Consider the following 13,155-nt stretch of genomic DNA (forward strand, 5'->3'; position numbering starts at 1 on the left):
GCTTACCCGCTGCCGCTAACCCCCGGCGTCTCTGTCACTCACTGCGGCCTCCCTCGGCGTCCCCATCGCTACAGGCCTCACAGCGGAGCTCCCGTCAGGGCTCCTCGTCCTCGGCCCAGCCCCTAGGCTTGCGCACTGCCGACCTCACTATATTTTAAAGTGCCCAGCGCGGGAAACCTTCGGGAGGCGCACCCCAACGATGTCATCTGCCTTCCATATATAAGGCAGAGCTCAAACCACTGATCCCTGCCTTGACAATCGGGTCGTTCCATTGCTCCCTGTTCAGTTGCTCGTCAGGACCCACTCCCGGTCGACCACACCCTGGGACCTCCGTTCCGTCCGGTGTCCACTTCTGCGGTGGCCGGGGCCCAGGTCCAGCGAGCACCTCGTTCGGGTCAACACTGTTGGTGTAGTGAGTTTGCCTTTGTGTTCCAGTGTCTCCTGTTCCAGTGTCTCCTGCTTCCGTGTCCTTCTCAGGTAGTACCTATCTGGATTGACTTCTTGGTACTGACCTCTGCCTGCCCGACCATTCTTCTGCCTGCCACCTAGAACCGACCCTCGCTTGCCACGACTACGCACGGACTGACTCTGGTATTGTCCCCCGCTTTGACTGACTCCTCTTGGACTGAAATTCTGGCTTTGACCCTTGCGTTTCACTCGGACACTCTCTTCCGGCCCCTGGTGACCTTTGGGCCTACGCACTTGGATAACAACTGCAGCTTCCACATGGCTGGACCTGCAGGCATTGCCTGTCTTATCCGGAGGACCTCTCTGAACTGTTGCCGAGGTCTCCGGAGCTTCTGGTTCTGGTCTAGTCCACTCACTGTGCATCAGCCGTGCACCCTTGCTCGTGGTGGCCACACCTCTCTGATACCTCTCCGGGAGACCACCGCAGGCCCACCTAAGCCCAGGCGGTCCGGGTACCAAAGGGCTCAACCTGCGGAAACCCCGGACTGTTATTGGTGAAGCTCCAGCTAGCCTCTGTCTCCTTGTATGCTCCGCCTCCTGGTGGCAGGCACTCTCTGGGTCCAACCAGAGGGCCGTACCAATCCTGCACTAGGCCAAGGGTCCATCTCCAGCGTCACAATGGAAAGAAATTAGAGTACTGAAGGAAGAAGTATAGATAGAAGAGGGCCCAGGACAAAACTTTGAGGTGCACCAACCGACAGCAGAATAGCGGTGGAGGAAGTACTACCAGAGGATACACTAACAGTAAGGTAGCAGGGGTAAAAAGAAAACCAAGGTAGAGCAGAGTTCTAAAATTCAATGGAGTGCAGTGTGGCATGAAGTGGATGAGAACCAAATAAAGGCCCTTGGCCTTGACCACGAAGAGGTCACTAGAGGCACTGACAAGAGCAGCTTTTGTGGACTGCAGAGAGCAATTGGAGCAGATTCAGAGCAGCTCAAATTGAAAGATAGTCAAGACATGGAGATGAAATGCACCTTTAAGCAGTTTGGATATGGAAAGGGAGATGGGACGATAGTTAGCAGGCAGGGAGGGTCCATGAAGACTTTCTGAGGAGCAGCGTGTTTGAAGGAAGAGGGCACAGTCGCAGTGGGAAGTGTCAGACTGAGGAAGTGACAGATGGAGGGGATGACTGACGGGGAATATAGAACTGAAGAGTCGGATGCAGATGGGGTCAGAGGAACAAACAGAGAGCTTGAAGGAGGAGAGAAGATGGGCAGTGTCCTCCTCTGTGACTTCAGAAAAAGAAACAGCAGGGAAGATGACTGAATTAGGGGAAGAGGAGGCGACTGTGGCAGTCTGTTGGAGAATCCGTGATTAATCTTTTCAGGGAGGATATCAGTCACAGCCTGGGTGGAGAGTGACGGGAGGATGAGAGGTGGAGGAGGTGAGCACGGCAAAGAGATAGCGAGGGTTGGAGGAAAAGAAACTTAAGAGAGTCTCCACACCTCATGAGCAGGTAATCCTTGTAAATGTTCCTTTTACCTTTCTTCCTACCAATTCCCTCATTTTATCATGGCTTCCCTTTCTAAAGTGATGTGTCCGTCTGGTGATTATCTCCGATTTGACTGCATTATGATCACCAGGGATATAAGAGAGTACCGGGGTATAATATTCTGAAACGGATAAGGACTGAACACCATTCCACCCAGGGCCATTTATGCTAAGTGACCTTAAAGGAGCTGAAAAAAAAAAAAAAAAAAAGGAAGAAGATAGCACTTTACCACATGTGAGCTGCAGGAACATCTCAAAAAACCGCATCTCAAAAAAGATATAATTGTGATGGAGAAGGTACAGAGAAGGGCTACCAAAATGATAAGGGGAATGGAACAGCTCCCCTATGAGGAAAGACTAAAGAGGTTAGGACTTTTCAGCTTGGAGAAGAGACGGCTGAGGGGGGATATGATAGAGGTGTTTAAAATTATGAGAGGTCTAGAACGGGTAGATGTTTATTTATTTATTTATTTATTTATTTAACATTTTTATATACCGGCATTCGTAGGACACATCATGTCGGTTCACAATTAACTGAGAAAGGAAATTACATTGAACAAGGGGGTTTAACTGGGAGAAATTGGATAATAATTGGATAAAAAGAACAAGGTAAAAAGCGAAGTACGAGAGAAAAGAGAAAGCAAGCATGGATAACTTAATTGGAAAGATATGGGTTTAAAATTACATATTACATATGTGAACTTATTTACAACGTTGGGGGGAGGGGTGAGGGGAGAGGGAAAGGGGGGGAGAATATATGCGAAAGGGGAGGTAGAGGTAAGGGAGGGAATGATATGGTAAGAATTGGTTATTTACTCTTTCGGATAATAGAAAGACTAGGGGGCACTGTATGAAGTTAGCATGTGGCACATTTAAAACTAATCGGAGAAAGTTCTTTTTCACTCAACGCACAATTAAACTCTGGAATTTGTTGCCAGAGGATGTGGTTAGTGCAGTTAGTATAGCTGTGTTTAAAAAAGGCTTGGATACGTTCTTGGAGGAGAAGTCCATTACCTGCTATTAATTAAAAATAGCCACTGCTATTACTAGCAACGGTAACATGGAATAGACTTAGTTTTTGGGTACTTGCCAGGTTCTTATGGCCTGGATTGGCCACTGTTGGAAACAGGATGCTGGGCTTGATGGACCCTTGGTCTGACCCAGCGTGGCATTTTCTTATGTTCTTATGTTCTTAGAATTACAAAAGCGAAAGAATTCAGAGGGATCCGAAAAGGGTGACTGGGGGTAACCCGCTCAGTATGACAGAAGGCTTGGAGATCACTACCCTTAACCAATAAACCTTGATGCTTTTGATGTAACTGCAACATCGCTTTCTGCTTCAACGGGGTCAGGCGGCGGGAAAGAGGAATTGGATTCAGAGGCGACCAACACAAGCCCTGACTTTTTTACAGTCTGGGGTACTGATACGCAGACATAAGGGAAATGTCACAGGACTGCCTCTACGGTTAGGTCCATAAGCAGAGCGCGTTAGGCGGCACTGCCTCCTCACCCAGAAAAAAACCTGAAGAGAAACCTGGGGGTAACCCGCACAGCATGGCAGATACCACCATAAGAGGCTCGCGGGGCAGACTGGGTGGACCGTTTGGTCCTTTTCTGCAGTCGTGTCTATGTAAATAGATTCAACTTGCTCAGGCGTGAAGACTTTTAAACTTAAAATAAAAACGAGACATTATATTATTTACGGTAAAGCAGAACCATCCAATCCTTTCAGTCACTAACGTCTCACATTCTGTTTCATGCTAGCTTAGTCAGAGATCCAGCAATCAATGCTGCAAACATATGCTTCTTGTATGTAATAACAATTTGCATTTATATAGTGCTTCTCAGTGCGATATAAATGCATCTTAAAATATCATCACTCCAGAAGAGCACACAGTCTACCTACAGCCCTTTTCGGCAGGCAAAACTCCAGCTACCTCCTGAGGTGTCTGATCTATTGGATAGCTACAAAAGGGGGAAAAGGAGGAGGAATGTATTATTCCTGTTACAAAAAGAAGCTGTGTAATCTCAGGCACAGACAGACAGACAGACTCGTGAGTGCTGCCAGATCTGAGGTCGGAGCTCTCAGGACTGAGTTCAGAGGAATTCACAAACATTGGTTTTATGCAGTTTGCATTTAGTTGAGCAGAACATTAACATGTCTGGAGGATATTATGTCATAAAAAAATGGAGGTAATCCAATAACTATTATACCATATTTAGATCCATTTAAATCAACTTCTTTATTAACCATTTACAATGGACCTATGTGAAACATTAAAACACATACCATACACCCAACTCTTTTACTACTCACACATTCATTCTCATACTACACATACATGCTTTACCCCCACATTACCATACTCACCTCCATACTAAACCATACTTTATATATCCATAAAAATAAGGCTTTCACATGTTCACATATGAGGTGCAATACCTTATAACTTCCACTTAATGCCTTATAACCAATACATTGAATCAGTATATTTTTACAGACAAGTCTTCCGACTTATAAGGCATTAAGTGGACTTATAAGGCATTAAGTGGAAGTTATAAGGTATTGCACCTCATATGTGAACATGTGAAAGCCTTATTTTTATGGATATATAAAGTATGGTTTAGTATGGATGTGAGTATGGTAATGTGGGGGTAAAGCATGTATGTGTAGTATGAGAATGAATGTGTGAGTAGTAAAAGAGTTGGGTGTATGGTATGTGTTTTAATGTTTCACATAGGTCCATTGTAAATGGTTAATAAAGAAGTTTATTTATTTATTTATTTATTTATTTAGTTATTTTCTATACCGGCTTTCATGACCAGGGGTCACATCAAACCGGTTTACATTGAACAGTTTGTGCATTAAAACATAGAACTGGAACAACTAACTGGTGCAGAAAATACAGTTACAATGAACAAGGAATTATACAACTGGGAGAGTGGGAAGAAGAAGAAGAGAGTATAAGAATTGATAGAAAGTTGATTTAAATGGATCTAAATATGGTATAATAGTTATTGGATTACCTCCATTTTTTATGATATAATTTCCTGAGGTTTGGAGGATATGCACAGTGTTTTTTACCTGTGGAGGATATTATGGCCGTACCGTACAACAGTTTTTCCAATTTTACAATAAGAAAGGGCTACACTTAGAGCACCTGAAAAATTATAATGACCTACAGCTTTCCTCGTTTTCTGAAGTTTTCTAAGTCTGTTATATTTTTCGACTGCAACAGCTTCATGTCAACCATGAGGAATTATCCTTCCAGTTACTAAGGATGAGTTTCAAGGCCAAGGATAGCAAAACATCTATCAATTTCTTATTATCTAGCAAAATGCCTTCCATAACAACAATCGATGTCCAAGTAATAGTTTTGGGGGTTAATTTTCAAAGGCAGTTATGTGCGTGGCCCTTCGACAGTAGCCCTGGCAATATGCACATTAAAGTCCACACGGAACATGAGTTTTCGGCTACGTTTAAGCACGAAGCGGTGAACTTTAAAAGCCCGGCGCGCGCATTAATTGGGGGTTGCATGAAGAAGTCGGGTTCGCACGCACCGAGCAGATTTTAAAAACCACCAAGATACGCGTGTAGCTCCCCCAGCGAGCACATCTCGGAAGTTCTTTAAAAGGGGCGAGGCATGGGCGTTTTGGGGCGAGAACCCGAGATGTGCGTGCGATCCGGCGCGCACCGGGGATCCCCCGCCGCGTGACTTTACTTCTGCCATGGATGAGCTGTAAGTTATAAAATAAAAAAAAACAGGCAGATCTAACTGGGGGGGGGGGGGGGGTGGAGGGTATTAAATTGGAGGGGCTGGGAGGACCTATCTCTTAACTGGGTGAACCGGGGACGGACTGGTAGAACCGGGAACAGCATTGGAGCACGCTCCTTTTAAAATCCCCCAACGTATGTGGCAGAAGCGGCATTTGCGCGCACCTGCGCGCCCCCACTTAAAATTCGGCGCGCACATGCGGGCGGCCAGGCTGTTTTATAACATGCATGTAGGTTATAAACCGGCCGGGTCCATGGGCGCGGGCCGACATACATGCGCCAACGTGCACCCGCGCGCCGGTTTGAAAGTTACCGTTGCACTGCATAGGCAGTCCAGGGAGACGTTGAGGCGGGACGGCGAACGTATGCGCGCAAATCCACCCGTAGTGGTAACTCTGTGCATGCCCGCCACGCCAGGTTCCAGGCACATCTGCGCATTTTCAAAGCAGGGGCCGTGTGCGTGATTCAGGCTGGAGTCTGCAGCCCAAAAGCACCCGCAGACTTTAAGCTGTTTGAAATGAAAGCTCACATTGGACAGTCAGTGTTTCCTTAATCCTTCCCCATATTCTTCTGGGGCAGATGTGAGAAAGCGCCAGGCTCTGTGTGGCACAAGCAACATTTATGATTTTCCTGAGCATTTAGAGATTAGAGATGTTCACTGATATTCAGACTGCCCTATAAGCAATAAAACGCATGTGGGATGGACACAAGAAAACCAGCAATGACTTCCTCTACAAAAAAAAAAAACAACCCAGTCGATCATGGGGGTTCCATTAAGACAAGACAGCCAAGGAATCAGAAAACCGTGCCCTCCGGCAGCACAGCAAAACTCTCTAGCTCAAAGTTCATGGATTAACTAGCGATATGGGTAAGCATAGATAACAAAAGCCATTTAATCATTTTTATCAGAAAAATCCTTTTTATTACACTTTTTAGTGCTCTTTATAAACAAAAACCTGTCTCAAGAGATGGGTCAAAAATTGTTTTTAAAAAGCCTCTTATAAAATTCGAGAAGAATGATTGTCCAAGCCAGGTACGTGGCTAAAGCAGCTGTCTGAAGAGCACTCGCCCTCAATCGGCCTGAGATTATGCAGGGGCTTCCACCGCGTGGGCGTTTCAGCCTCGTTTGGGGGGGAGGGGTTCCCGGGGCGTGTTCTGGGCAGGATCAGGACATGCTGTGTATACATTGGATTTTCAAATCTATGTGCATTTTCTCAGCACAAAAGAAAGCTGGTGCAAAAGGTCAAGGGCACTTTCCCTTTGAAATCTGGTGCAAAATCCTTGTGCAAAAAAATATCTGCAGACTTTGCACCAGATTTCACCATAGGGGAGCAAACATTCATGAGAAAAGTAACTCAAGATTCACAATCAACTCAAAAGTTAAAGTACACTAATCATAGACAATGCAAAAGTCAAAGGCCCGGGCGATGGTGAGAATGAACCATTTGGGGCCCGGAGAAAAGGCCTTCTGAAAGCACTACCTCTCACCTTCTCGTCCAGCTCCTGCTGCATCAGCTGATACTGCCGCTGAAGCTTGCCACTCTCCTCCTCGCTCTGGGCCAGCCTTTCCGTCAGCTTCTCACGCTCCATCTTCATCTTTTCCACTTGCCAAAGCTGTGACTTTACCACATTTTTATCCTCCACAAGCTCTGTCTGAGGGAAGAGCAAAGGACCAAAATCAGCAAGAAACGCTTTGTGCAAACGGTACAAGAAGCCATGCAAGTTACTTGTGGAGGGAGCATGAAATCAAAGCTGCCTACTCCTGACAGGGGATCTGTGAAATCAGCAGTTCACCCGTCACATGCACGGCAGTTCCCATTACAGGCACCCGAGGCTGGGTGCTGGGTTCTGGGTTAGGGCCTTGGTGTGCTTGTGGATAATACCTTGAAATCTTCAGCTCAGTGTGCAGCAAACAGATCTTTAGGAATTATTTAGAAAGGAATAAAGAACAAAACTGTGTAGATCCATAGTGCAAATACTGTGTGCAGTTCTGATTGCTCCATTCCAAGAAAGACACAGCAGAACTAGAAAAGGTACAGAGAAGGGTGACAAAAATGATAAAGGGGATGGAAAAGCGCCCTTATGGAGAAAGGCTAAACTCATTGGGGCTCTTTAGGTTTGTATTAATTAATTAACTTGTTTTATTTAAATTTATTATTTTGCCATGCACTTGCAAGGTCATGGCAGCTTACAAATAAAATGTACAAATCATCATACGCGCAAAATGTCCCACATCCACACATAAAGGAAGACGCAACTGAGAGGGGATATGATTAAGAGTTCTAAAATCATGAGTGGGGTGACAAGAGCAAACAGGGAATGGATTTTGTCACTCAGCACACAACTGAGCTGTGGAATCTGTTGCTGGAGGGTGAGGTTAAAGCAACTAAGATAGTGGGGTTCAAGAGAGGACTGGAGAGGTCCCTGAAGACAAAGTCCATGAGCAGTCATTAGCCAGGTGGACTAGGGAGAGCCAGCACATTCCTGGGAGTGAGATACAAGGAACAGGTCAACTATTGGGGATCTGCTGGGTATCTCTGACCCGGACTGGCCACTGATGGACACAAGGTGCTGGGCTTGATGGACCTTGGTCTGACCCAGCATGGCACTACTTATATTCTTGTTACGAGCCGAAGGCTTGAAGGCCTTCGGATCCTGTTACATCCCGAAGGCTTGGAGGCCTTCGGATCCTTTTACGAGCGCGACCTCCAGCAGCTGTTATGAACCAAGGGCTTGGAGGCCTTCGGCTATTGTTACGGGTGCGGAGGCGCAGTCGTCTCTAAAGCAGATGATGTGAGCCCTTGGGCCTTGGCATGACTTAGGGGGGAGCCCCAAGACACACTGCGGGAGGTGAGCTGGTGCGAGCACGGGTAACGAAGAACAGGACAAGGCTGAAGCGAAGACAAGGATACAAGGTCTGACCCTCTACCGGACCTGCACGCCCCAGGATCACCAACAACACAATGTTGATCAATGAACAGTCCTCCGACTGTTCCAAGCCCTTTCGGACCTGCCGCTGGGTACGGTAAGAGGTGGCAGGTCGGACAGAGGACGAGGGCAGATGGAGTCCTTAGAACACAGAAGACTTAGACGAGGATAGAAGCAAGGACATTGTAGACGAGGACTGAAGCGAGGACACTGTAGACGAAGGCTGAAGCAAGGACACTGTAGACGAAGGCAAGGATAAAGGCACTGTAGACAAAGGCAAGGAGGTCAAAGCGCTGGGTCGAGGCTGCGACGCAGCGCGCCCTACACAGTCCACCCGCGGGACTGGTCGCGGACCACGCTGGGCTCATAGCAGACTCTAGGAGAGATAATGGAATCTGATACTGGAACATGACGAAGATACTGAAGAGGCCTGCACCGGGGCGCTCCCTACACAGTCCCTCACGGGACTGGTCATGGACCACGCTGGCATGGAGCAGGGTCGAACAGAGTCTTGACATGGACGGATGCGAATTGCAATAGGCTCCGAAGACCGGGACAAGACTCAAGCACAGGATTCGATTCTCAAGGATTAAAAACTTAGGACTGAAGCAGAAGTCTTCCGGAGGGTTGCACTGCGGAGCTGAGGATGGCCTTTGTACCGTGAGGTGCCCTACACAGCCCACCCGTGGGACTGATCGCGGACCACGACAATGGCATGCCAGGAAAGTGGACATCAGGAAACCAAGGCATGGAGGCAGAGGTGAAGGCAAAGGCATCAGGAAGGACATCGGACATCAGGAGGTACAAACGAAGAACATCAGGAACAAGAAGACGACTGAAGACCTGGACGAAGGACATCAGGAACATGAAGACGAAGCCGTCAAAACAAGAGAAGACCACGGAGGATCTGGACCAGTCAGAAGACACAGACAACTGTGGAACCCGATCCGAAGGCCAGGAAGAACTGAAGAAAGGCCCTTTTATAGGGCTGAAGCAGGAAACTAGGTTGAGCTGGATTCCGGTGGGGCCAGGAGCACTTCCTACTACTGGCCCTTTAAATACCAAGAAGAGGTGCGCGCCGGCGCCTAGAGGAAGGCCCTGCAGAGATGCGGGCTCGATGGACCTTGGTCTGACCCGGCATGGCACTTCTTATGTACAGGATGCAGGCTCGACGGACCTTGGTCTAATCCGGCATGGCACTTCTTATGTACAGGATGCGAGTTCGATGGACCTTGGTCTGACCCAGCATGACACTCCTTATATTCTTATGTACAGGATGCGGGCTCGATGGACCTTGGTCTGACCTGATGGCACTTCTTAAGTATAGGATGCGAGCTCAATGGACCTTGGTCTGACCTGGCATGGCACTTCTTATGTTCTTATGTACAGGATGTGGGCTCACTAGACCTTGGTCTGAGCCGGCATATCACTTCTTATGTTCTTATGTACAGGATGCTGAGCTTGATGGATCTTGGTCTGACCCGGCAGGGCACTTCTTATGTAATATGGGTAGCCAGGACTGACTTTTCCCAGCACCCACCCTCTCACAAATCAATAACAAGCAATGCAGTCGATAACATGAACGAGACTTAGACAGGAGTGGGATCAAACAGGCCGCAACTTTATTGTACCACAATTAGGTGCCCGAGCCAGTACTTTACGTCAGCTTCCTTGCGCACCCGCCACCCGTCAGCAAGGTGCACAGATGTTAACATTGCGTTGTACCCACTACCCCCGCCACCATCAGCAAGGGGTTGTGACCACCAGCTCCCGCCACTTGCAGCAAGGAGCCTTCCGCAGGACAACAGCACCAAATTGTCCTGCCCCTCGACACATTGCCTCTCAATTGGCTCGGGCGACCCCGCCACTGGCACAGGATGGACCCATCCTGTGACCCCCTATGCTTTCTCTGATGACAAGCAGTTCACAGAGTCACATGTGTTTGTTTATTTTTAAAAATGGATAACCCACTCTATAAGGTGAATTTTAAAAGCCCGGTGCACACATAAATTAGGGGATGCATGCACATGTTGGGCTTATGTGCACCAACCAAATTTTAAAAGCCACCCAGATGTTCATGTATCTCCCACTATGCACACATCTCACTTAATTTCAAAAAGGGGCATGGCGTGGACGTTTCAGGGTGTGGCCACGCCATGGTGATTGTGCACGCCCAATCCACTGCCATGTAAGTTTACTTTTGCTAGGGGAGGAGGTGTAAGTTTTTAAAAAAAAATTAAAACCAGCTATTTTTGCTGGGTTTAATGGGTCTTCAGTAATTGGGGGGAGTGCAAGCCATCAAGAAAGGGAAGTTTGGAAGACCTAGCTCTTAAAGGGGCAAACTGGTTAACTAACTGGTGAAACTGGCAATGGCATGGACACACGCCACTTAAAACTAGGTGCCATGTGCGCGTGGGCAGGTTATATTATAATATACGTGCATATGTGCACGCAAGTTATAAAATGGCCTTGAATCTAAGCATGCGCTGATGTAAATGCGCCTACATGCTGGTTTGATTCCCAGGAGGGGTACAATACCTAGCAAATTGACTTCCTAAGCATTGCAAACAATTATAACATCCAGCGCTTAGCCAAAACCAATGTCATCGGAACTCATAGCCTTACAAATGGAGGAAAACTTACGTTACCCAATTAATCAGCTGACTCACAGCCATTAATGTTCTGTTAAGGGTAGTAACTGCCGCTCCATGCAGGTTTCCCCCATGCACCTTCTAGCCTTTAGAGATCCATAGGCTTGGAATGCCCTTCCAGAGGAGGTGGTGAAGAAGAAAACAGCCAACAAATTCAAAGGGGCATGGAATAAACACTGTGGATCCCTAAAAGCTAGAGGATGAAAATGAAGAAGAGGGTGCATGGGGGTCACCTGCATGGAGCGGCCCTTATCAGAAGGCATGGGGATTACTACCCTCAATCAAGAGCCTTGAAGCAACTGCAACATTGTTCCCAACTTTGATTGTGGGGAGGGGTGGTGGTGAGGGAGGGGAACTGGATACAGACAATAACCAACATGGGCCCTGACTTGTACGGTCTGGGATATTGACTCACAGACATAAGGGAAAAAGCACAGGATGGATTCTATGGCCAAGTCCCAAAGCAAAAAACGTCAAGCAATATTGTCCGAATTATCAAGAAGTCTCCTCACCCAGTGAAAATGTTGCTAGCAGTACTTTATGGGTTTGACAGTTGCTTGGTTTTGATTGTAATTATTACTACCCTTATCATAAGGCTTGCGGCTAACCTGCACAGAACGGCAGTTACTACCATAAGAAGTTTGCTGGGCAGACTGGATGGGCCATCTGGTCCTTTTCTGCCGTCATTTCTGTGTTACTATGTAATACAGACATCAAATGGCTTCTTAAACAGCAGTGCTTTTTTGTTTCCTGCATCAATAGGGGCTACTTTTAGACCTTAATGCCCCTGGAAGAGTATTCGATTATGCTGGACCAACTACTGTGAATGTACTTGCTATCGCTTCTGCTAACCATAATAATCAAAACGATGGAATGGCTAGCAAGTTTTCCCTATAGATCTTAACATATGAGGTGGGCGATAAAGTCTTAAAATTGAGGTAATACACATTGGAGCATCAGCATTTAAGGCTTTATGCGCCAGCATTAAAATCTTAAAGCATATATAGTATGAGGCCAATTTTAAAAGCCCAGCGCGCACCAATACCGGCAGATATGCACGTGGCCAGGCTGAGCATGCGCCTTTCAAAATGGCCCGGCCGCGCGCATATCTGCCAGTACGTGCGGAAGAGCCGGGGTACTGAAAAGGGGCAGGCCAGGGAGGGCCGAGGGTAGAATCTGGGCGGAGAGGGGCAGAGTGGGGACCGGCCAGGACAGCACCATTAGGTGCTGTCCCGGTGAAGCGCACGCAGGAATTTACTCCTCCTCTGTTGAGCAAGTTCTAAAACAAAAAAAAGTAGATTAGGGTGGGTTTAGGGATCAGGGTGGAGAAGGGAAAAGGGAGGAAGATTAGTTAGGGGGATAGGGACGTTCCCTCCCAGTCCGCTCCAATAAAAATCTAAAAAAAATAAAAATAAACAAAAGGCTTGATAGTGTCGCCGTGCGTTTTTTTACAAAATATCCCCCCTTGTGCGCGCGAGTCGGAACCCATGTGCACATGCGCACACCGATATAAAATCGGGCACACATGTGTGCGCGGGTATCAGATTTTATAACATGCGTGCAGCAACGTGCGCATGTTATAAAATCAGTGCATCCTTTTTAAAATTTACCTTAATGTGCGTGAGAAGTCTCTACTCACGTATTCCATATTTTATAAAAGTCGCAAATACACGTGTATTTTCACTTTCACGTGCACATATACATGTGTAAAAAAGGAGCGGTCTAGGGGCGGGGCTAACAATTAGAGCGGTAACTTGTAAAGAGTCGCATGGGTGTACATACACGGGCGTATGCCAGCTTGCGCCAATGGGTGCGGCCATTTGTACCATATGCACAGAAAT

At 47.2% G+C, this 13,155-nt stretch overlaps 1 protein-coding gene across 7 annotated transcripts in view; it reads right to left on the reverse strand.

The window, feature by feature from the left end:
* The window catches only part of CEP128 (centrosomal protein 128), a 647,014-nt gene that overhangs the window by 426,738 nt on the left and 207,121 nt on the right, over positions 1–13,155 (reverse strand). For all 7 annotated transcript variants that reach the window (XM_029597698.1, XM_029597700.1, XM_029597703.1 and 4 more), the window contains one exon: positions 7,224–7,388. In XM_029597698.1, the coding sequence (XP_029453558.1) occupies positions 7,224–7,388 (165 nt within the window). The remainder of the gene's footprint in view (positions 1–7,223; positions 7,389–13,155) is intronic.

This window comes from Rhinatrema bivittatum, chromosome 4 (assembly GCF_901001135.1).
Source record: "Rhinatrema bivittatum chromosome 4, aRhiBiv1.1, whole genome shotgun sequence".
In the NCBI taxonomy this organism is placed as follows: domain Eukaryota; kingdom Metazoa; phylum Chordata; class Amphibia; order Gymnophiona; family Rhinatrematidae; genus Rhinatrema; species Rhinatrema bivittatum.